General features: G+C 36.0%; 5 protein-coding genes and 1 long non-coding RNA gene across 8 annotated transcripts; 3 read left to right on the top strand and 3 right to left on the bottom strand.

Moving 5' to 3' along the window:
- The first annotated feature begins 1,210 nt into the window (after positions 1–1,210).
- On the top strand, positions 1,211–6,638 carry LOC17897954 (phosphoinositide phosphatase SAC1). The gene is made up of 16 exons (XM_006304788.2): positions 1,211–1,595; positions 1,799–2,003; positions 2,093–2,258; positions 2,388–2,610; positions 2,710–2,786; positions 3,028–3,215; positions 3,342–3,439; positions 3,529–3,662; positions 3,737–3,871; positions 4,008–4,392; positions 4,476–4,597; positions 4,893–5,003; positions 5,191–5,403; positions 5,620–5,805; positions 6,003–6,114; positions 6,215–6,638. Exons 1-16 carry the CDS (start codon positions 1,467–1,469, stop codon positions 6,476–6,478), a joined length of 2,748 nt encoding a protein of 915 aa, XP_006304850.1. The 5' UTR covers positions 1,211–1,466; the 3' UTR covers positions 6,479–6,638.
- On the bottom strand, positions 6,589–10,062 carry LOC17899289 (FT-interacting protein 1). The gene has a single exon (XM_006304484.2). It carries the CDS (start codon positions 9,861–9,863, stop codon positions 6,780–6,782), a length of 3,084 nt encoding a protein of 1,027 aa, XP_006304546.1. The 5' UTR covers positions 9,864–10,062; the 3' UTR covers positions 6,589–6,779.
- A 5,565-nt stretch (positions 10,063–15,627) lies between these two features.
- On the top strand, positions 15,628–17,246 carry LOC17896701. The gene is made up of 2 exons (XM_006305840.2): positions 15,628–16,506; positions 16,656–17,246. The coding sequence occupies exons 1-2, from the start codon at positions 15,628–15,630 to the stop codon at positions 16,923–16,925; spliced, it is 1,149 nt and encodes a 382-aa protein (XP_006305902.1). The 3' UTR covers positions 16,926–17,246.
- Positions 17,247–17,804: 558 nt separating this feature from the next.
- On the bottom strand, positions 17,805–20,019 carry LOC17897176 (agamous-like MADS-box protein AGL80). Of its 3 annotated transcripts, none has more exons than XM_006305947.2 (3): positions 19,927–20,019; positions 19,719–19,787; positions 17,805–18,497 (listed from the first exon to the last, which is right to left on the bottom strand). In XM_006305947.2, exons 1-3 carry the CDS (start codon positions 19,944–19,946, stop codon positions 18,014–18,016), a joined length of 573 nt encoding a protein of 190 aa, XP_006306009.2. In that variant the 5' UTR covers positions 19,947–20,019; the 3' UTR covers positions 17,805–18,013. The 3 variants fall into 3 exon arrangements, with proteins under 3 accessions (XP_006306009.2, XP_023645841.1, XP_023645842.1); XM_023790073.1 differs by having other exon boundaries at positions 17,805–18,296; XM_023790074.1 differs by lacking the exon at positions 19,719–19,787 and having other exon boundaries at positions 17,805–18,296; positions 19,927–20,010.
- Positions 20,020–20,923: 904 nt separating this feature from the next.
- Positions 20,924–22,078, bottom strand: LOC111832619. Its single transcript, XR_002835506.1, has 3 exons — positions 22,011–22,078; positions 21,763–21,892; positions 20,924–21,128 (listed from the first exon to the last, which is right to left on the bottom strand). It is a non-coding gene; the product is annotated as an uncharacterized LOC111832619 (long non-coding RNA).
- On the top strand, positions 21,690–23,817 carry LOC17897111 (protein NRT1/ PTR FAMILY 5.15). The gene is made up of 4 exons (XM_006304592.2): positions 21,690–21,876; positions 21,982–22,199; positions 22,293–22,846; positions 22,936–23,817. The coding sequence occupies exons 1-4, from the start codon at positions 21,753–21,755 to the stop codon at positions 23,732–23,734; spliced, it is 1,695 nt and encodes a 564-aa protein (XP_006304654.1). The 5' UTR covers positions 21,690–21,752; the 3' UTR covers positions 23,735–23,817.
- Positions 23,818–24,189: the final 372 nt, after the last annotated feature.

Here is a 24,189-nt window from a genome sequence, read left to right as displayed (position 1 = left end):
GGATTTCTTGTAAAGCAGGAGCCTCAACTTTGAGTCAAATGAAGATTCGGGTAAAGCAAACTACAATCGTGAAGCCAGCTAAAGAAACACCTACACATAGTTTATGGCTTTCCAATTTGGACCTGATACAAGTAAGGTTTCACATGGGCACACTCTCCTTCTACAATCTTTGTTCTTCCTCCAATCTTCCCAACGGTAAGTCCCTCATCGATGCTCTCAGCAAGGTTCTTGTCCTCTTCTAAAAACCAACGGTAAGTTCCTCATGTTTGTTTGTTTAGTAGTGATTATTAGCAAAAGATTGTAAGGTTTCTTTTGATCTGAAAATGTGCTCTTTTGTTCTTACAGTTTGAGTCATTGTTTGTCTGTTTGTCTTATAATTGTTTTTCAAAGTGCTAACACATGGTGTTCTGTTTGAATGCGAGGCACAAAATGGAGATACATCACAAAATTTTCAAGAAATCAACACTAAAATTATTGTGCTTTATGTTATTTATGTATCTTATGTATGTTTAAAAAAAATAATTTGCAATAATTATTATGTTATATAAAATAAAAAATTTCCAATTATTTAAATTTAATAATTTTTCTTTTAAATATTTTTCCCCCTAAGAACCAAGTTAAGAGCCTACCAATATATTGACAAAAAACTAAAAACCAAAAAACAATCACTTAACTCTTAACTTTTAAATTTTAATCCTAAAATATACCTAAGAACAAAAGCTAACAGCCTTCCATTAATCATGCTCTAAGTTATTTATCAATTATCATATTTTATATTTGTTTTTCTACAATACTAGTAAAGAATGGTATAACATATATTTTGTACCTCAAAATATTTTTTTATCTAATTGTATAAATTAATGTGCATATCAGTTAATTTTTGTGTCTATTTAAACTTGTATTCTTTTAGATGAAAGCCATTAAAAAAGAAAATAAAAAATAGTAGTCAATCAAACCTTTATATAAACTGGTTGGAAGGGTAAAATTGTCAGCACAAGGGATAATTTGTAGGACATATATTTTCAAGGATGGGCTTAACACAAATTAAATTAAGGGTAACAATTTTATCTAATTGATAAGCACTATCAAATTACATTTTATACTTTGTATTTTTGAACAGTCTCAATTATATTCAAATAAATATTACTTTATGGATTAATGCGTACGTATTATAAAATCTCAATTTTTGAATATGTAATTGTTTATCTTTTGTAATTTATAAATTATAAAATACTATATATGATATTTTTTCTTTATCACACTTTAATTAATGTAGAGTAAGATATTATTTTTTGAAAATAAGAAAGGGACAAAGGATTAAACAACAACACACGATCGAAAACTAGAAAAGTACGGAAACGCCCCTTGTCTGTTCTCAACTTCGGATCGCAGATGATCGTCTGAGACCATCGCCGGCGTCAGTGAATCCGATCGTTTCCAGAGATAGAGATTGATCCGGTTCCGATATGGCTAAATCGGAAAACTCAACGGCTTCTAGCTTCTCCTCTTTCGCCAAGATTCAACCCTCCAACGATGCGGAGTCCGATGCCGATTCCTACGCCCTCGAGAAATTTAAGCTCTACGAAACCAGAGCGGTAAGCTTAATCGATTCGGAAATGGTTGATTGATGAGGAAGATTGCATCAGAACCTATAGTTTCTCATTTGGTTTAGCATCACTTAGGCACTATCTGATGAGAAAATTGTGTGTTGGGAATTTGGAATGATGGGAATCGATAAGGCAATCCTAGATTGAATTGCAGGAAATTTTGAATCTCTTTGTTGTTTATTTTTGTGCAGAGGTTTTATCTAGTTGGGAGTGATAGGAATAAAAGATTCTTCAGAGTGTTAAAGATTGATCGTTCAGAGCCATCTGAGCTTAACATTAGTGAAGATCCTGTTGTGTACTCGCCTCAAGAAATTAAGAGTCTGCTTCAGCGTATCGCTGAAGGCAATCGTGCCACCGGGGGATTGGCTTTTGTGGCTAAAGTCTATGGAATTGCTGGTTAGTCGTGGGGAAGCTCTATGATTGTCTTGTTTGTATCTTTGGATTTTGTCTTTTGAGCTGAGTTAGGTGAACTTTTTTCCGTGTAGGTTGTGCTAAGTTTATGGAGTCATATTATTTAGTGTTGGTGACAAAACGAAGACAAATTGGATGTATATGCGGGCATGCGATATATGCTATTGATGAAAGTCAAATGATCAGTGTTCCACATGCAACTATTCAATCTGATGTTGCGAATTCCAAAACTGAACTAAGGTCTGTTTCCGGGATTTTGGATTTCCCTTTGAAGTTTGGCTATTACTTTAAGCGAGTCTCGGTTCCTATTCCAACTTTTGCACCTTATATATTTTCACAGAGTTCTTTTTGTCTTTTCTTTATTTGCAGGTACAAGAAGCTTCTGTCAAGTGTAGATTTGACAAAAGATTTCTTCTACAGTTACACTTATCCAATAATGCAGAGCTTGCAAAAGAATGTTTTATCATCTGGTGAGGAAGGGGTGCCCTATGACAACATATTTGTATGGAATGCGTATCTGACAGAGCCTATTCGATCAAGGTGCAACAACACTATTTGGACACTGGCGTTAGTTCATGGGCATTTTAAGCAGGTATTCATAGGCTCTTGTGGTTTCACCAGTATTTCTAGGTTTACCACGAAGAGATTTTAAATGGGTCCTTATTATTTGGTTGTTTACTTTATCATGCAGATAAGGCTGTCGATATATGGAAGAGACTTCAGTGTTACTCTAGTCTCTAGACGTTCTAGACACTTTGCAGGCACACGGTATGAATTCATTCTAATTAGGCCTTTCATGGATGACGAATTCATGGCGAATGTTTCAATTTTCTATTTCTATTTTCTTAGTTATCCTGTATCTTTGGGAACTTTCCTTTTTAATAACGGCGATGGGAACACAGGCACAGTATTGAGTGGCATGAACTATTATAGACTACTTTAAATACTTATCTCTATTGTTTTTTCTAAAACATATGGCACTTTTTAATTCTGTGAACATTCGTCGCAGTTACTTGAAAAGGGGAGTGAACGATCGTGGAAGGGTTGCAAATGATGTTGAAACTGAACAACTTGTTCTTGATGATGAAGCTGGGTCATGCAAGGGAAAAATGAGCTCAGTTGTGCAGATGCGAGGGTCAATTCCACTCTTTTGGTCGCAAGAGGCCTCCAGATTTAGTCCTAAGCCTGATATTTTCTGTGAGAAACTAACGTAACATGCGTCTGTTATCTCTATTAGACCATTTTAACGTGCATGAGGATATTGATCTACTTAGCTTCTTATGGATTAGTCCTGATGTTTTTATTCTGGCTTTTTGGCTTCAGTACAGCGATATGACCCTACATACGAGTCAACCAAAATGCATTTTGAAGACCTGGTGAATCGATATGGGAACCCGATTATCGTGCTCAACTTAATAAAGGTCGGTTTTTATATGTTTAATGTCCTTGTTTAAGCAAGAGATGATTATGCCCTTTGTACTTATAGACAAATATCCATGAAAATATGCAGACAGTTGAGAAAAGGCCCAGAGAAATGGTACTAAGACGTGAGTTTGCAAATGCAGTGGGTTATCTAAACTCAATTTTTCATGAAGAAAATCATCTCAAATTCATCCATTGGGATTTCCATAAGTTTGCAAAGAGGTAAATTGTTGTGGATTTTTTTTTTTCCCACCTTTGATCTGAACTCACATTACTTTCTATTTTCCATGTTAAAGCAAGTCGGCCAATGTATTGGCTGTTTTGGGAGCTGTAGCAAGCGAAGCCCTTGATTTGACTGGATTATATTTCAGTGGCAAGCCTAAAATTATTAAGAAGAAGGCTAGCCAACTTAGTCATGCTAGCACTGGAAGGTGATTATTATGATGATATGGCTGCTACTTACTTATATTTAATCAGAAATTTGGTTTGTTTATAAGCTGCCATATGTTATTCTAAGCATTTGAGCTATTTGTTACCTTCTGGTTATAATAGAGATAATTACTGCAGGGAACCTTCTTTGCGGGATCTAAGAGCTTACTCTGCAGAACTTTCAAGGGGCGAGAGTTCAAATGATATACTTATCGCTCTTGCTAATCGAGAGAAGGAGATGAAGCTAAGCCAACAGAAAAATGACGATAGAGCTGATTCTTCAGCTCCTCGTTACCAAAGTGGTGTTCTGCGTACTAACTGTATCGATTGCTTGGATCGAACAAATGTAGCACAGTATGCATATGGTTTGGCTGCTTTAGGCCGGCAGCTGCATGCAATGGGTTTGAGCGATACACCTAAAGTTGACCCTGACAGTAGCATAGCTGCTGCACTTATGGATATGTACCAGAGCATGGGAGATGCCCTTGCACAGCAATATGGCGGCTCAGCTGCTCATAACACTGTAATAATACCACTTGTCACCTTTGACCAGTTATTTGCCCTTTTGACAATGCTAATTTGTTAATATCGTTGAATGGATTATAGGTTTTTCCAGAAAGGCAGGGGAAATGGAAGGCCACGACACAGTCTAGAGAGTTTCTCAAGTCTATCAAACGATACTACAGCAATACCTACACCGATGGCGAAAAGCAAGACGCAATAAACTTGTAATATACTTCTCATTCTTGCACAAGCCACTTCAGTTTCTTGCAAAGTTTTATTATTACTAGTTTGCCAGTGATGTGAAGGCTTTTAGAATAAGTTTTTGAGATATTGCTTCATTAATGATATAGTTAGAGGTAACAGAACCGTGGCAATTACTACTACGGTATAACCTTAGGCATTACTGATAATATCAACTACTACTATTGGATCCTCTGAGGAATTGTTGGCTAAGAACGCTTTTTTTTTTCGTTTCTGTTGTCTTAAGTCCTAGTTACTAATGACTTCTTTTCCAAACAGATTCTTGGGCTACTTTCAACCTCAGGAAGGGAAACCCGCGCTCTGGGAGCTGGATTCTGATTATTATCTCCATGTGTCAGGGATTGGAGATGATTTTTTCCCAGAAAGCAGGTAAGATATACATTTAGTGAACATAATATATGTTGGATTATGGGCTTATTCTTCTCTATATCCAAAGAATATTTTGAGTTAGTGCTGAGACTGCAGTTCAGGAAATACCGAAATACCAAAGATGTTCAATTAAATATAGATCATAACCTCTGGTTGCGTATGATATCTAATTCTGGTTCTATTGCAGTATCCAGTCCATTCCTAAACCCATGAGTGGTATTGGAGTCAACCTTGCACCAGTTCCAGCTTTTAGAGAAGACTTCTCACGGAAGAAGCTGACTTCGTTTGACAAACTGATAGAGCAGACATGCAGTTCAATAAAGAACGTGAGGCTTTGTAGCGAGACAGACCAAAGACCAGGTGGCAACACAGGAAGCACTGGTGTGGCTCCTGATGCAGCGTAATGATCCTCAATTAAAAAATTTCAATCATCATCTTTTAAGGCTTTTGCTTTGAGTTTTCTAAATCATTATCTTCTTTAGCCTTTAATAAGTCTTTTTCCCCTTAAAGAAAGTAGAAAGATGGTTTATATTTTAGAAAACAGAAAGTTTTAGATCAAACCAAACTACGACTTTTTTGAGTCGTAGCTTAATATTCTTGACTTTCTTATCTGCAGTGAGATACAGCTCAAGAGCCCCAATTGGCTGTTTGGCTCAAGAAAGCCCGAAGAGAGTGGCACTGCCACGAAATCTGGTGCAGATGATAGTCAGAAAGGAGTGACCTCGAGTGAGAGAGTCAACGATTTCTGCAACTTGGACTGGCTTTCTGAGTCCAACGGTCACCAAGAAGATATCTTTCAAAGGTACTAATTTCTTTTTTCTTCTCTCTGAAATGTAAGCATCCGTTCTTTTTATTATTGGCAAACTCACATCGAGTGATACCCTCAACTACTGACCACACCATGGTCTAACACCTCAACTGCAAACTGGTGGCATTTAAAAAACTCAGATTTCTTCTCCAGTGCATCAAATCACTCGTTGCAGCTGTTTCATTTTATAGGTACCTATTGATTACGTCAACCAATGTAGCGAATGGTTGGTATGGTGGTACTCTCCTCGGTGACGAAGATGAAAATAGCGAAGTTTACAGACATTACGCCCAGTTCTGTCAGGTTCAGATTCTTTTATTTTGCTGAAATGAAATCCATAAGATTGATAGATTACAGAAACACAGCTCAAAATTCTGTTTCTTTTATGATTCGATTTAAACAGTGTCCAGCTATGGAACCGTTCGAGAACGATCATGAGTTAGAACAGGACTTTGCGGAAGTTGTCCGCATGAACACAGTTGATGTAATGGACACTGGAGAAGACGAGACGGAGATGGAAAAAGCTTTAAATAACTACGCTCAGATTGGTAGCGATCTCGGGATCATTCCAATGCAATGCAAAAACTTTGCTGTAGATCCTTGTTGGCTAGCCAGATGGCTCGTCGGAGATGATAAAGTCCCAATAGTTTTGCCCTCAACGACATAACGTCTCACGCCAGAGACACTTCTACTTTTCGTTGCATGTTTGTGAATGTGTTTGAATATGCATTTTGTGTAGATATATATGAAAAGGGACAAACCCAAAGCAATATTTTGTACCCGAAAAAATTTGTTGGTTTATCATTAAGCTCACGTATAATACAGAATATACGAATAATTCAACCCGAGAGGCAAAAGCTAGTTTCCTTCGCTCTCCTCTACAAAGTTCTCCCACTTTCTTTGATACACACTACAACAAATATAAATCATATTCTTCTTCTTTTTTTTTTGGTTTTTGTCTTTTACACTTACAGTAGCATATCTGACTTGGCTGGTAATCTCTTAAAGAAATTGGCAGGTACTGAAGGCATTCTGCTCCTGAACCGTGGATGGCGCAGCATGAACAGCCCGATTATGATTGCAATCACCTGGAATGGTGTGACATAGATAAACACGGCCCAGATCAACGCAAAGACGATGAATAAAGCAGTCGCTCTCGGGTCTCTCCAGCTAAGTAGAGCTTGGATTCTCTCCCCTTGAGTCGCCAGATCGCCTACAACTGTCTGAACTCTGCCACCAACGCTCCTAAGCCGGTCATACCTCATTCTGACAATGTCTGCTGGTCTGCTTGTTGGGAAAGTGTCAAACTCCTCGTCAAGCTCGTCTGGGTGAGCGTTGTCTGCTTGGGACACACGAGCGTCCATGTGAGGTGGGTGTCTTGGTCTGTACCGGTAATTCCACATGCCTATCACAAACAGGTAGAGGAAGACTGTGGGTAAAATCAGTTCTGGGTAGCACACAAGAATCAAGAACAGAACGTGAACCAGGCACGTTGTGATCGGGTTTCTCCATGTGCAGATATCGTTGAACCACTTGCAGACTAGAGTGACCGAGGAGAGAAGCGACATTATTCTGCTGAAATTCGCTTTGCTTCTCCTGAGACTGAACATATGGTAGTCTACATCAAGCATATACTCCACAACCTCTCGTCTCAGAGGTGGCTCGGACCTTGATAGTCTTGTTGCAACTATTTGCATCGCCTGATGTCTAAGCAAGTCGATATGTCTGACTGGTATTGGTTGAATATAATGCATTTTGGGTAACAACGGTCTTCCATATTGTGCCATCATGTTAACAAAGCCAGTGCACGTGTACCTCAGAGCTAGCTGAAGCTCACCGTTCTTCTTTAGACCACCCGGTGTAAGAACCAGCAGCGGGTAGTAATGAGTGTAAACCCTGTCTGTCTCCAGCGTAGATAACCTGACTCTAACTTTCCCAATCCTCTGGTCCTTCCAGTCACCACCATCATTAACATGACCATTGTCAAAGACTCCAATTGTTATGACGGTGCAAGGATCATGAACTTCCCAAGTATATTGCTCGTTCCACTTAGGGGCAAGCGCATCTAAAAGAGTCCTCGTTCTCACCCATTTGTTCCCATATTTCGCCACACAATAGGGATCAGTCATTCTCCCATCTTTAGCTTTCATAGGCATCAGGTTCCTAGCACTGAGAATCCCAAGCTCAAGAATCCCAATGCTTGGCTTCCTCAAATGCTTTGAAGACGGCTGAAGATCGCTGCTGAAATGTGTGGACTCATCAAGAACATGGTACCCTGCTTCTATACAAACCCGAAGCAAAATCTTACTAGAGAACTTCTCTTTTCTTTTCTCATTCTCTTCCTCCAAAGACATTGAATATCTTTGTAGATTAAACCACCGTGGATCAGGCATTTTCCCAGTCTCTTGCCTCACCGGAACATCCCTCACGGGTATAAACACCCTCCCCAATATCTCATCTTTCCCTGGACCAATCCTATCATCAACTGAAACCATCACCATATCCTCAAAGGGCTCTGATACGACAAACATAAGCTCCTCGTGCCACTGCGGATTCATCGTCCGCATCTGAGGCGTCCTCGTGGCTCTCGTTTGATTACCCGCATGAATCTTGACAACTGCATCAGGTACTCTCCCTTTATCGGACGGTACAAGATCCTGAGCTTCCATCACGTGAATTCTCAGGTAATACAGCTTCGGCGAGAAGTAAACTTTGGACCGCGTATTCGAGAGGTTCGAGTGGCTCACACGGTGAGCATCTGAATGCCAAGCGTCTGGAAACGACTCGTCAGCTTGAGTTCCCATCCACACAGCGAGCATAACCTCTCCTCTGTTCGTCTTCATCCCTTTCTTATCCTCTAGCCTGTACCACTGTGGAGCCAAAGGACTATCAGGAGGAACTCTAAGAGGAACTTCAGTGAGATCAATCTGAACTCTTCCCACGAAATCGTCTTTAGTCAGAAGATCTTTATCTTTCACAGTGACTTCAAGCAGATTCGATTGTAATCTCTCCTTGGAGAAGGCAAAGATCTGTTTCCAGATCGGATTCGAATTCTTCTCCAAATGTTTCGTTAAACCTTTGTAGTTACCAAGCTTCACTTCGACATAAGGATCTAAGCTACCGGAAACATCCATCACGGGAAGATCTCGAGCTTTCACGACGCTGACGTAGAGGTAATGCATCTGCTCAACGAGGTCGTATGTGCTCGAGGTTTTATCTCCGCTGCTTCTGTAATAGTACGATTGCCTCATACGAGCTGCCAAAGGAGGACTGGTTTCAATTAGCTGAAAGTCTGGATTCTGCCTCGGAGGTTGCATCTGCATTACTGCTCCAGGCGGTGGTCCCGGAGCTCTCATGAAATCTGACCTAAACTCCGGTTGATTAGGAGGAGTAGGATAAGCAGGTTTAGCTTGAGAAGGCGGTGGAGCAGCTCCTCCGGCGTGAGCACCGATTGAGTGAAAAGTCCTAGATTCTTTCTCTTTCTTCTTCGTCGGCGGCTTCATCGTCTCCATGTGAATCTCATCTTCAAACTGCTGGAACGGATTCTGATTCTGATTCTGAAACTCGTGAGATTCGAATCTCTTCTCCTCTTTCGTCACCTTCTCGGAAAAATCGGGCGGAGGAGAGACGAAATCCGAACCGCCGCCGCCGCCGTCGAGAGGAACGGCGTAGATTCTAAGAGCGATATCACCTTTGATGTGAGAAAACAAACCTCGTTTATCTAAAGGATACCTCTGAACATCGGACTGAGATTCGGATAAAGGAACAACAGCGCCGGAGATTTTAACACGGCCGAGAAACTTGCCAGGCTGCTGAGTATCGCGGCGGTCGTCGTAAACAGTGACGTCGATAGTCCTGTTGTTCAAACGGTTAAAGTCACCGACGTTAAAAAACAACTTCTCGTTCCAGAGAGGGTTCAGATCTTTAAAACGCGTTTGGGTTCTCTGACGCTGGTCGTCGAACTCAACCTCAACGAAGGGACTCGCTGAGCCTTGTCCGTCTTTAGGCATCAAATCGCTCGCGTCAACGATTTCTACTACTAGTTTGCTCATTTCTTTGAATTAGTTTCTTTCCAAAAAAAGCGGTGAAGAAGAGAGAGAGAGAGAAGAAGAGAAAGTTAGTTGGAAGAAGAGATTGAAGTGAAGAAGAAGAAGAAGAGAGATGAAACTAAAGAAAGTATCATCTTCTTGTTCGAGGAGTGTTAAGAGGAGTAAAACTCGGGGAACAGAGAGGTCAAGAAGAAGACGTCATTTTAGTCAATTTAATTTTTTTCGATTTCTCCCAAATTTTTTTTAGTATATAGTTTTATAATATAATAATAATAATATGGAAAGAAGAAATAGACAGAAATGGTCATTATCAAGTTGAATAGTATTGTTGTTTTTTCCCTCCTTAAGAATATTCTTTGATTATATTTGCTTTTTAACTTATGAATCATTTGTTTTTTTTCTTTAAAAATTTGTGAATATATATTGTCATCGTCGGTGATTCACCAAATATATTCGTACGTAAAATCAAATAATATTTTTGATGATTTTAATGTATTTTTTGAAAAGAATGATATGTGAGAAAAGAAAGAAAAAAAAAGAGAGGAAGAGAAGAGTGAGGTGGAGTAGGGACAGAAGAGACGTACCATCGTTGTCTTGATGGACGAACGTGGTGGTGGATGATGGTGGTGCTGGTGGTGGCCATTGCTGCTTTTGTTTGCTAATGAGCTTAAAACATAATTAGAAAGTCGACTAATTTTGTATGTTTTTAATTTGGTTTATGGAGTAATTATTATTTTATACATAAACAGTTTCTAACAACGACAACAACAAGGATAATTGTAATAAAAATATATTCGTTTTCTGTCATCATATGATCTAAAAATTATAGGCAATCATATGATCAAAATGTGGAAATTACAAAACTTAAAAATCATTTTCATGGCTGTATGTCACTAAGAAAAACAGAAGTTAGACACACAATTTAAAGGTAAAGTATATACATAGTTGAAAGATATTTAATTTGAAAAGTGGTTTATTACTTAATATTGTTTGCAATGTTAGTTTTGGATGGACTTTATTGTTTTCAAGCTATATATCGCATTTTCGTTTATATATTACCTGTTTAAAATTGATTGCTAATAGAACATCATTCATTCACATTAAATTGAAGTTTATAGATTAACTAAATTTATATCTAAATTATATGAGTCACTCGACCAATGTACTGTTCGGTTTCATAAATTAACTGAACAAGACCAATCAAAGACTGTGTTGTGTTTGTTTGGTGAATGAAAATCAGAAAATCTATTCGGAATCATTCATATGTCTGACCACATGACAGGATTTGCAAATGTCTTTTTACAAATCTTATTAGCATTTCAATGTTTTTTTTTATAAACTCTTTTTAGGCTTAGATGACCAATTCTGTTTTTTGTAAACTAATTGTGAAGTTAAAAAAAATTGTTGAAATGGGGGTTTAAGCTCTTTTAAGAATACTCTTTTTTCCATTCAAATGATTTAATCATTTAATTCAGGATAATGAAAACGTTGAATTTGCATTATCTTTTTAAAGCGTCTAGAATTATTTACTTTCTTCCATGAAAAAAAAAAAAGAAGAAGAAGAGACTTTTATTTGATTGGATCTCTCGTTTTCAAGGAAATCGGTGTTACCCCATGATGAAATCTACAGTACCACATTGGGGTGCCATGTCCTTACCCTTAAAAGTGAACATGTTTTATTGTAACATCACCAATTGTTTCCTAACCTTTTTTCAATATGGGTGGATTACAGATTTATTTTATAAAGTGATTCTAAAATCTCCATACCTTTGGTTGTTATTACATTTCTAAAAGATTCCGCACTAGGTTTCATCATTCATATGTTTGATATATATATGTGTATTTTTTATATTATAAATAGTATGGTATTCGAATTTCTACTTGAGATTTAACTACTTCCTATATCATTCCAAATTGTATGAAAAAGTTGGCATATTAAATAAACAATATAGGTTTTATAAGTGTGTACAATTATAAATATCACTTTGCATTAATAAGTAGATTAGAATTAAAATAAAAAAACATACAGAATTTATTTCATATTTATTTAATTGTTATGTGCTTATACAGAAGTACTAAACTACTAATCACATTTGATATCATTAGTTAAATTAATTTGGACGTTCCGTGAAGACTACGGACAAGCGTTGATCGTTTGTTTTGTTTAGATAGAGACGTTTAAAATATAATTAAACAAATCTTAAAAAGACATCGTTGTTTAAGATATAATCTATCTAGTCAAATACATATCTTGTTCTCATCTCCTCATGTTTTGTCGGCAGTTTTCTTCTATTTCTTGTAAAATATTTCATGGTTTAAATATTTCCCAACGATGGCACTAAGAGAACAACAATGCAGTTTCTAATTAACCGGCTTAAAACTACTAACATTCACTATCGAAGGTGGTCGGCTACAAAAAGAAATCTGCTAAACCTAGGTTATGAATCAAGTCCATAAGTTTATTAGCTCTTTATGGTTTATAATATTTCATATTTGAAATTTTGATTGGTTTATAATATTTTCAAATCTGTTGATTCAAAGTATTATGTGTTACACTATCTAAAAATATTTTGTGTTTTATTAAATAAAAAAGGATATTGTACGTTTATAAATAAAGATCGCTACCAACTTCATCTTTTTTGGAGTTTTGCTTTTAAAGTCAACAATGTTCTCCTTCGGAGCTAAGGTTCAATTATTATTTTATATCATTTAATTTCACATTTCACATAAACATAATATAATGGGGACAATTTTTTGAGCCACCAAAGTCCTCCTCCTATATATTTCCACGAATCATCCGCTCTTTAAAAGTGTGTTTTTGAAGACGTTTCCACGTAATTTGTGGCACACATCGATCGTTGGTTCTTTCAGCTAATTTTTTGTATATCCGAACACTTCTGACATATGGATTGACACTAATCAATTCACCAATTCTTGCAAACCTTTTAAATCCAAAATGTCAAGTATAGTAAACCAACATTAGATTTTATAATGTTGGTATTACTTTGAGAGATGAAACTACTAGGTAAGAAACAAACTAAAAGAAGTAATAAGCCAAAACCTTTAGTAGAGTGGTTTCTCTCTACTGTATATATATCTCCATTGATTGGCACCAAACTTCGACCAGAAATTTCGTAAATAAGATTAATATGAGTCTCCAAGGAAAAAGAAATACAAACTAAAATGAAAGTGGTAAAATAAATAAATAAATGAAATGAAATAAATGAGAGAATTAAATTTTTGTTAGGAAAGTTTGGTAGAAACTCACTAAAAACCAATGACATGTTCTGGCATGAAATCAAACACGTGGATTGGTCGGAGATGTCTGAAATTCACAGTGTTAGTAGTTAGGGTAGCATCCGAGAGAAGTAAATCCAAAGCAAGAATATTATTCACTACTTCCGGTTTTAGTAACTGCGTCTGCGTGCGCGCAACTCCTTTCTCCTTACTTCACTCTTCCTAAAATAAACTAAATCATCCATTTTTTATGCTTACTGTCAAATGCACCATGTTTTATTTAACTAAGCGGATAGAGATATACTAAATAGATTGGCCATATAATGTAAATCCATGTGGTAAAGATCCTGGATAAAATTTTAGAGGTCATGCGTTCGAGTAGTTTTACTTCTTTTGGTCACGAATCTGAAAAGATGTACGAGTTTAAGTTTATAACATTTTAGTTATTCAAAAAAAAAGGGGAATCGATTAGGAGAATATATATAAAATTTCAAATTCTTTCCTTTTGAGTTTGGATTCAAAGTCCCTAAATTAGTATTATAATACACTATTTTGTTTTAATGTTTAAAGTTTCTTTGGTGGATAAGAAGAAGTAGGGTAATTCTTTAAATTGTTACTTTGTTACGTTTTTTTTCTTCCAAAACTGCCATTAAAATTATTAATATTCTAAGAAGTATACTGTCTTTTAAACTATTTAGAATTATTTTTTTGTTACAAAATATTACCGTGATCCAAGAAGTACGTATCAAATAGGTTTGGGTTCTAGTTTCTACAATGAGTTGCTCTTAGCTGTTCGTAGCCTAATCTCATCTGGTCCCTTTGCTTAGATTTGTATGGTTCTCCGACGCCTTTTATTTATGTTCTTTATTGGTTTCGATAATTAAAATAAACGATCGTGGGTTTGATTTGTCTTTCCTTTTCTTCTTTTTATGTTTTACCTTTTAATCGTTCTTTCGCTTTCAACAAAAAATAAAAATACCTCATTAAGTTTTATATATAACCTATATATGTGTTGCAATTTGGTTCATCGTCTGTAATGTGGTTGATATGTATGAATTGTGGGCACTGGTCAGGTCTCAATAATCGTCCAATGATGTTAATCAAAACAATAATTGTAACTAAAGTTATAACCAATACTGACTACAATAATGCCACTAAAGTTGCATATCAAAATAAACATTTGTCGTATGGGAAAATAAGATCAACAGGCGAATATTCTGAAAAAGAAAAGACATAGGTATATAAATGTGTAGTTAGTGTGTGTGTGTGTGTGTGTGTGTTATAACGTAAGTATTATTTAGTGTTAGTGTATGTATGTATATAATCAGTATATGCGTGAGTGTTGTTGTGGGGAATCTGCAAAGGAAGATACAATTGGTGGCTGCTTTATTTTTTTTCTTGCCTTTTGTTTTGTTGTCGAAGTGCCTCGAAGCCACATGTAATCCCACATGCCTCCTACCTCCTCCTTTTTTGTTCTTTTTGATACATATCTCATCTTATTTTCTTATGAACTATTTTACCCTATTTACTTACTGCTTTAAAATTTTTAGTCAATTGCAAATTATCCATAATATTTCTGCAGTTTTACAATGTATAAGTAAAAACATTTAGTGAAATCAATGATATGTTATAGCTCAACACTGCATATATATGACACATATATTATACCATCACATTGAGATTCACATTTCATGATTTTTATATGATTTTAAGTGTTGAACCGATGTAATTACTTTTTTTTGTTTCTGTTGTTGTTACCAAGTTAATACGCACAACAATGACATTAAAACTATAAATTGGGTCAGTTTTTGTTTTTAAAATCTAAAACCTTAACGAAAAGAAGTTTGCTCAACAGTTCTTGATATATCATCAAAAAACTAGAAATTGATAGCGTGAGTTTTTAAGAACCAAAAAACTCTAAGCAAAACTTTAGAAAAAAACTTAAATCATAGAAAAGTGAGACTATTTTGATGATTTATATTCTCTTTAAAAAAGGGAGATTGAAGCTATCTTGCATGCAATTTCTTTCCCTTTCTGTGTCAACTTTTGCCGGCCACTCGGCGAATATTCCTATTTCTACTTATACTCGTCTTTAAGCCCTTCAGATTCTTCTATTCAAATGATCCATATTCAACAATCTAAAAACTATCCAATCTTGAAACCTTTCTATTTCTGGCTTCTTCTATTTTTTTTTCTTTAATGAATATTATTATTCCATGATTCGCAGAAGTATTCGCATCTGCCCTTTTATGTCCATATAAATTGGGCCTACATGTAAGAATTAGGCCCATCATCAAGTTTTAATCATTGCGCGCACCGTCATGGCCGGTGTGTAGTAGGAAACAGTGCTAACGATGTCGGAGAAGTTTACTTTTCCTCTAAGGATGACACGTAACTATCCACGTGGTGACACGTGTTACTCAGCATGGTAAAACACGGAAAGATTTGATGAGATTATAGCCTATAGGAAAATAACAAGACTAGTAAGTTAACTATCAAACGAGTCAGCGACACGAAGTAACAAGTAAAAATGACAAAACTATTGGTCTTGTGTCTTGTTTTGAGTTCGTTATTGATGTTTGGAAACAGCACAGAGTCGGATAGTGAAGAAGTCATCGTGAAAGACGGTCACCGCGTTGTTGTTGTGGAGTATGACGCAGACGGCAAAACCAACACTAGAGTCTTGATTCAACCGCCGGGGAAAGAGGAAGAGAAGAGAATAGACAAAGGAGAAGAAGTGTTTGGGAATGCGAAGAGAGAAACGGCGTCGTCTTTGTCAGAAGAGAAGGAGCTCGAACGCCACCTGTCTCCAGGGGAACTCGTATGCGATGCGTTAGGCAAGTGTAAGCACAAGATGGCGACTGTGCTGGGGAAAGTCAAGGATCTCACTGCTGGTAATGAACTATACCATGAAACAACGAAAGAGACCGTCGCACGTACGGCACGTGACGTAGAAGAGAAAGCTCGTGAAGTGGAGGAACCGGTGAATGAAAGGGCCACAAAGGAGGCCCATAAGGCCCAAAACGTTTGGGAGAAGGCAAAGATCGCGGTCCGTGGGATAGGTACTATGGTTGGGACAGCGCTAGGACTGACGAAGATTGGGAGCGTGATGGGTCTGGTGGGGATCGCTGCGGCGTACGGGATGTGCGTGTGGGTGACGTTCGTGTCAGGCTACGTATTGGCTTCGGTGCTTGGGAGGCAGCAGTTCGATGTGGTGCAGAGCAAGATGTATCCGGTCTACTTCAAGGCAGTCTCTGTAGGGATTCTGATTGGGTTATTAGGACACGTCATCAGCCGGCGCCGGAAGGTTTTTACTGACGCGGTGGATATGTGGCAAGCCGTTAACCTCTTGTCCTCGATCTTGATGGTCGAAGCTAATGCTTCATTTGTTGACCCACGAGTGACTAAGGTTATTTCACTCTTTGCTAATTCATTTATACATTTTATAAAAACCAATAAACCGTCCCATATTATATTAAATAAGGACTTTTTAATAATGTGAATGAAATTATTAGGTTTATGCAACATGATATTGATTATTACTGTGTTGTGGAACAGGCAATGTTTGAGCGGATAAAAGCTGAAAAAGAAGAAGGAAGAGGACTTGACACGTCTGAGTCACATTCCAGTGAAACAGCGGCTCGAACCATCGGTAAGAAGGTTAGAGAGAAGATGGACGAGGCCGGTGGGGTGAATCAGCGACTGAGAAAGCTAAGTGAGAGGCACTGTACGTTAAATGCGTACTCATCGCTGCTAAATTTACTAACTTTCATGTCTCTCACTTGGCACTTTGTGTATCTCGGCCATCGACTAAGCCTTACTTGTTGACGGATCAAGCCATCGGATACATATACATTCGTTGTTTTTTTATATTGGCTGGTTCAAATGTTTGTTTTACGTATCTCGTGTGTGTGGAGGATAGTAGTTTTTGGATGATTATTCAACGCAAATTCCAAAACACCTCTCTCCATGGTTTAGATAAGAGTATCTTAGATTGTTTTTCTTTGATTATGTACATATATTTTCGTCCATTATTAGTCCTAATCTGATTAATTAATACATTACATTAAATGAAAACGAAATTTTTAGTTTTTATGACATGTATATATGATTAATATCTTAAAAATGTTCAATGAATATATTTTCCTACAAATTCATTTCCTTATAATTGATACTACAGGTTTAAAGAAGAGAATATTTAATATAATCATAATTATGTGTGTTTTCTTTTAATCAAAAAGACAAATATTTAGGCCTTCTTTTCAATTGATGTAATTGTTTGGGCCTAGTTTTGAGACTTGTAAAACTTGTTTGGATCGATCAATAAAAACAACATATAAGGGGGAAAAATATCACAAAACATGCAATTGCAGTTTCTTCATTAGTTTTTCAACAACTATATATCATATAAAAATGAGAAATACGGTAAGACATTTTTTATAAAAAATAATATTGACAATCCATGTACTCATTGCATAAATTATATATTTCCTAAATCAATTTATTTACCAGATTTGATACATATAATCAACTTTCTATAAATCATTGTAGAAGATAACAGAGAATTTTCTTTTATTGGTAAGATATAAGAAAAATGATATTCTATTAAATAGAAAGCATATTGTTGACCAAAAGAAATAGAAATTAAATTAAAATAACAAATATATAAGGGAGAAAATCTTTATAAATATAAAACTAATCTGGTCATAAATTAAATATATCAATTATGGTGTTCATTCTATTAAATCTAGGCAAAATTACACCACAAAAAGGCCAAAGAGATTTATAATTCTCTTAGTCCTTCTTAAGAATGCAAAGCATAAATTATAGAACATTAATGTTAACACCATTAATCCAAACATCTTAATATGAAAACAATTATAAAAACAATAATAATATTAGAAATTTTGATAAGGCTAGTCTCTCTTGATGATAGGGGCTCCTGCTTCCACAACCTTGATTCTTTCTTGGATGACTTTGAGCTTCTTGTCAATCACCTCAGCTGCTTTGGCCAGTTCCTCCGAACAATCAGTATCGGTAGTTATATCACTGGTCGAAGCCATTATCCCAAGTTTCATCGCACGAGTATACGCTTTTTCCTTCTCCAACTTTTTCTCTGCGTCTTGGATCATCTTGTTCATGAGATCTTTCTGGTCCATCATGTATTTGGTCTGTTTCTCCACTGGAAGTTCACTTAACCTATCAAGAAGAGAACGAACCTCGTTAACGTTTGGCCAGAGCTCCGGGCCATCCTTGTACTCGCTGTAAATGATGGCACAAGCGGGTAAACCACATAGGATGGTCAATTCTTTGATCTTCTTCAATAAACCATCTTTGCGTTTTCGAAAGGTAACACGGCGAGTGGAGTTGTCCGTGATCAATTGATGTGTAACTTTTCTCCTACCCATGGTGAAACAAAAAATAAATAAAGAAGGAGAGGAGGAGTTGTGTGGTTTGAGAGACTCATGGGTAAAGTGTTATATAGAGGTTTCTAACTTTGATTTTTTTTTGATGAGGTCCACAAAAGATGTTGTAATACATTAAAAACAAATTATAGAAATGTTGTTAAAGAAAAATACAAATTATGTTTAAGGAAAAATGTAGCTATATATGAAAGCTTTCTATATAATAAGATTTATATCAAAAGAAAGTTTTTCATTTTATTATGTGTCTTCAGTTGATTGGTCTAGTCAACTTCTAAGAAAAGGGAGGTAATATTTGCTTATTAATGTCCTCATATACACATGTAAAAAAGTTTGAAATATAATGTAGAAAGTTGATTTGATGAGTTGTAATGGTAATACAACTTATATCTATTATATTGAGGACAAAACATAATTTAATTATCATACCAGCAAGTAATAACATATGTCAGTAAACCTTTAATTGGTAATCACAAAATCCTATGTATGGACAAACAAAGAAATGTGAATATTATTAGGCTTTTTTATTATTGATTTAAAAGGTGTGCAGATTTGTAAATAAGTATTTATAACACATAAAATCCTCTTCAAATTGGTCTAATGTAAAGAAATTAAGGTCAAACTTTTCTACTATGGTAAACATATAAGGCAAAAACTCAAATATGTTAAAATGTTTGAATTACATTTCATAAGATCATATAAAAATAACATTTATCCTACCAGATATTTAAAGCCCTAAAATTATGGGTTGGCTAAAACAAAGTTGGAGAGTTCTTATTTAATCTATTGTAAAATACTAAAATTTGGATAGGAGAAGACTAAAAACTTATCTTATGAACAAACATATAAAAATATACTATTATATTATACTCAAATAAACTTATACTAAAACATGAAAACTCTGTTAGCTGTTCCTATTAATAAAATTACAGTGAGATTCATGTCTAATTCTGTAAACAAGTTTTTTTTCATCTCTATGACAAACAAAGAAGATATTTAGTTCATTTCGTAATTAAAAAACTAGTCTTAATTGAACACCTTATCACAAGTCATTTTGTAATAAAATTTATAGTTTCATACATATTTTATTATATAGACTTCGAGCCCAACACATAAAGAAAGAAAAAATAAAATTGATAACAAATAACTTTTAAACTATGGAGATATGTAACATGCATAGTTAGATTAATGAACGTACCGTCTCAGCGAACGAGTCCTAAAAAATCTGCAAGCTAATCTGACCGATTTGGTAAATTTTTTCCTTTTACTGATCGTGAACAATGAGAGAACATAAAACAAACATTAGATCACCATTTAATTAGTGTTAGTTTTAAAAAGAAGAAATATTGCCATTGTTAGCCTAAATCGCCTACATCCTCTGTTGAACAAGTGACAATAATACTTACAAAGTTCTTTCTGTTGCCATTGCTGTCTTCTATCTCCGATGATTTCCAAAGAAATAGATCTCAATTTGAGTAGAGAAAATATGTAGAGATGTGGTGAAATGAAATGAATGGTAAAAAATTTATTTATGTAGTTAAATACAAATTACTTTTTCGTAACGCTCTTTTCATGCATGACACGTTGAGTTTTTTTTTTTCTTTTTTTACGACGCGTGTTGTAATCTATTGGTATGAATTAATTTACATTTTAGATTTTGTAAGATGAAAAGATATATATATATGGTGAAATGAAATGAATGGTCCATAATATATTTATTTAACAAACTGGAAAAAGTTATGTCCTGTAACGCTTTTTAAATCTATGACAAGTTCATTTTACTATACATTTTTACCATACATGTTGTAGTCTAGTGATATGATTACAGATTTTACTTTACATTTTCGAGAAGGATGAAATTTAGTCTATAACATCTTACATTTGATACATTTTGTACTTGCAAAAGGCACCTTTTATGTATTTTAGGCTGACATAAAACCACCATATGAAATACTCTTATATAAACTAGTATTAAATTCTTACTTGTGCAAGATTGCTTGTATCTTTATCCCTATAATTTGTTCTAAGCAATTTGAAATACAAGTCTAGTATCTTCCAAAAAGGCAAAAACATAAGCTATTCGTATAATCGTATTGATTCAATGTTTTCTTCTATATTTTCATGAGCCCAAGAAAATCATAGGTAAAGGGTTCATACAAGTTATAGACCCATACTACGGCCCCTTTAAAGTTTGAAATAAATCGGGCCCAAAAAAGTCTAATTTGTTTGAGACTTGGGAGTAGCTGAGAAAGTAGACAACACGTACACGTTCATCAGCAACAAACAAACCTACGAGCAACAATACAAACGTAATCACAAAGTACGAATCAATCAGCACTTCAAGAGTATATAATGCCTAGTTTTCTTGCCAACGTAAAACTATATGCATGCGAATTTTCTAAAAATCGAGAATCACCACAATATATTAGTCTTAAATAGTCTGAATTTTTTTGGTTTAATCTTACACATGAAAGACAAAGTAACAGTCAACAAAAATATCAAAGCTGATAAGTATTTTATGTCTCCTACTGCTCGGCGCAACGATAGAGCTGATAAGGTTCTATTCTTTTGCTCGTTTTCCAAAGCAAAGCTGATAAGGTTTTTCTACCTTGAAAACAAAATCAGAATCAATCAATCGAACAAATATTATTTTGACTATTTGACTGCTCTATCACAACAACCTTAAAAGACAACTTAGCCAAAAGAACAACAATTAGGACCACAGAGGCACACAGACAAAAGAAGAATCAAATATATCAATTCGTATCACTTCTAGTTTTGGTCTGAATGTGAGAGAATGTAATTTTCTGCAGACTAATATGCATCCATTACCTTTCAACTTGCACCTTAAAAAAGGAAATAAAATTGATGGCTAGTCCGAACGATAAGAATTACTCAATTATGATAGGAACACCACCCGAATACTATTTTAAATTTTTTATTTATGCTTTGGATATTTGACTGTCGAAGAATTTTACAGTTTCAAATAAATTGTATCGTTTTATATAAGTTTCATTATACATATATATTTGCTGATACAAAAACATAACAGGTCAAAAATAGCTCGTGCAACACTTGAGAAAAATAATACTATATCCTATAAGATACGGCGTACTCATTTCACGTGTAATTAAACATAGAGATATACATAAACATAAAGAAAGACTATACAAAAGTTCATTAGTTTGGTTGGACTTATATATAGATTCCTAATCTCATGAGTTGACGAGAAATGAAGATACCTGAAGAAGAAGTTGCGCTTCTAATAGATCACGTGAGTGATTCCGTCGACCACCGTGGAAGACCCGCCGTAAAATCCTCCACCGGTGGCTGGAGATCAGCCTGGTTCATTATAGGTGAAAAGATCTCTTGCTACAAGAAAATAATCGATTTAGGTTTTCTTTTTTTTGGTAATTAAACTTCTAAATCCTAATTTTTTATTGAGATCTTTATTTTATTAGGTGTGGAAGTGGCAGAGAGGTTTGCTTACTTTGGTATTGCCTGCAATTTAATAACATACTTAACCGGACCGCTCGGACAATCGACGGCGACCGCAGCCGTGAACGTGAACACATGGTCAGGAACCGCCTCCATGCTTCCTATTTTAGGAGCTTTCGTAGCTGACGCTTATCTTGGTCGTTACCGTACTATCCTTGTAGCTTCCCTCATCTACATATTGGTTAGTTTACCCTCGTCTATATTTAAACCGGGGTTTAATTTTTGGTACGAGATAAACCGGGATTTAGCTAAAAAGATTGTGGTATGATTACAGGGACTAGGACTATTGACATTATCAGCTTCTTTAATCATAATGGGAATATCAGAGCAACGTAACGGCGCTTCAGCTAAACCCTCTTTTTGGGTGAATATACTTTTCTTTTGTTCTCTGTATTTGGTGGCGATCGGACAAGGCGGACACAAGCCGTGTGTTCAAGCTTTTGGTGCGGACCAGTTTGATGCGGAAGATCCAAAGGAGGTAATAGCAAGAGGATCGTTTTTTAACTGGTGGTTCTTGAGTTTATCAGCTGGAATAAGCTTATCGATTATTGTGGTCGCCTATGTTCAAGAAAATGTTAATTGGGCGTATGGGTTTGGGATTCCTTGTTTGTTCATGGTTATGGCTCTTGCTATCTTCTTGCTTGGGAAGAAAATTTATAGATACCCTAAGGGCCATCGTGAGGAGGTTAATACTAATAACACTTTTGCAAGAATCGGTAGAGTTTTTGTCGGTGCGTTCAAGAATAGGAAACAGAGTTTAGAACATTCGGGTTTGTGTCAAGGTCGATTTGAAGATGGTCCGTCCGAGACACGTAAAGGTCGGCTCGAGTAAGTTTCAATATTTTGAATCTTTTTGAGTTTTGGTTTAGTGTTTTTGACCTAGCTTGAGTGTGAATTTGTTTCCCTTGTGTGACAAGTTTCTTATCAAAAGCGATGATCTCAAGAGAAGAAGGCGCAGAGCCATGTAGTGGTAGGGACGTGGAAGATGCGAAGGCTTTGGTAAGGCTTGTTCCGATATGGATCACATCGGTGATAAGCACAATTCCGTATGCACAACACATTACTTTCTTCACGAAGCAAGGCGTCACGGTAGACAGAAGAATCTTACCGGGCTTAGAAATCCCAGCGGCTTCTTTGTTGTCATTCATCGGTGTGTCAATTCTCATTTCAGTACCGATCTATGAGCATGTATTTCTCCCGGTAGCAAGAATGATTACCAAGAAGCCTTTCGGGATCACAAAGCTCCAGAGAATAGGAGCTGGAATGGTGCTTTCAATCTTGAATATGATGCTAGCCGCATTGGTAGAAGCGAAACGGCTGAATATCGCTAGGGAACACGGGCTCGTGGACAAGCCGGACGTGACTGTTCCAATGTCCATATGGTGGTTCGTACCTCAGTATTTGCTACTCGGGATGATTGATGTGTTCTCTCTGGTGGGAACACAAGAATTTTTCTACGACCAAGTCCCTACGGAGCTAAGGAGCATTGGCCTCTCGCTTTCTTTGAGTGCGATGGGTCTTTCGAGTTTTTTGAGTGGTTTTCTCATCACTGTGATTGATTACGCTACCGGAAAAGACGGCTGGTTCAACACTAACCTGAACCAAGCCCATGTAGATTACTTTTACTGGTTGCTTGCGGCTTTCAACGCCATTGCTTTCTTAGCGTTCTTGTTCATCTCCAAGATGTATGTGTATCGTCGGTTAGGCCAAGTCTAGAAATTCAAAAGACAAGTTTTGTTGACATCTTATATCATATTTTGTGGTTTTGACTTGTATGTTAACGTGTCCATATTTTAATACTAAATTCGAAGTTAAATAAAGGAGAGGTAACCTACACATAAATATATTGCAAGGACCGTAAGGATCCGAGGATTTCCAAATTGAAAGATTAAGAAAAAAAACAAGACAAGTTTGAAACGCTACTACTAGTTTACTACTCCACTTGAAGAAACATGTAAATGGGCCAAATTTGGATCTTGGCGGAAGGAACAAAAACATGAATTTGAAAGCATAGCATACAACTATACATTATGTGTTTGAAAGCTAGTGAAAATAAAGTCATCTACTACATCTAAAGCTAGATCATACAAATAATCTATATAAGATCCCAAAAAAGACAGACCGTCAAAACTCAAAATTATGAAGCATGTAAGCTTCTTAAATTCAATATT

This window comes from Capsella rubella, unplaced genomic scaffold (genome assembly GCF_000375325.1).
Source record: "Capsella rubella cultivar Monte Gargano unplaced genomic scaffold, Caprub1_0 scaffold_1, whole genome shotgun sequence".
In the NCBI taxonomy this organism is placed as follows: Eukaryota; Viridiplantae; Streptophyta; class Magnoliopsida; order Brassicales; family Brassicaceae; genus Capsella; species Capsella rubella.
Note: the sequence above shows the minus strand (reverse complement) of the source record. Positions and strands in the feature narration are given on the sequence as shown.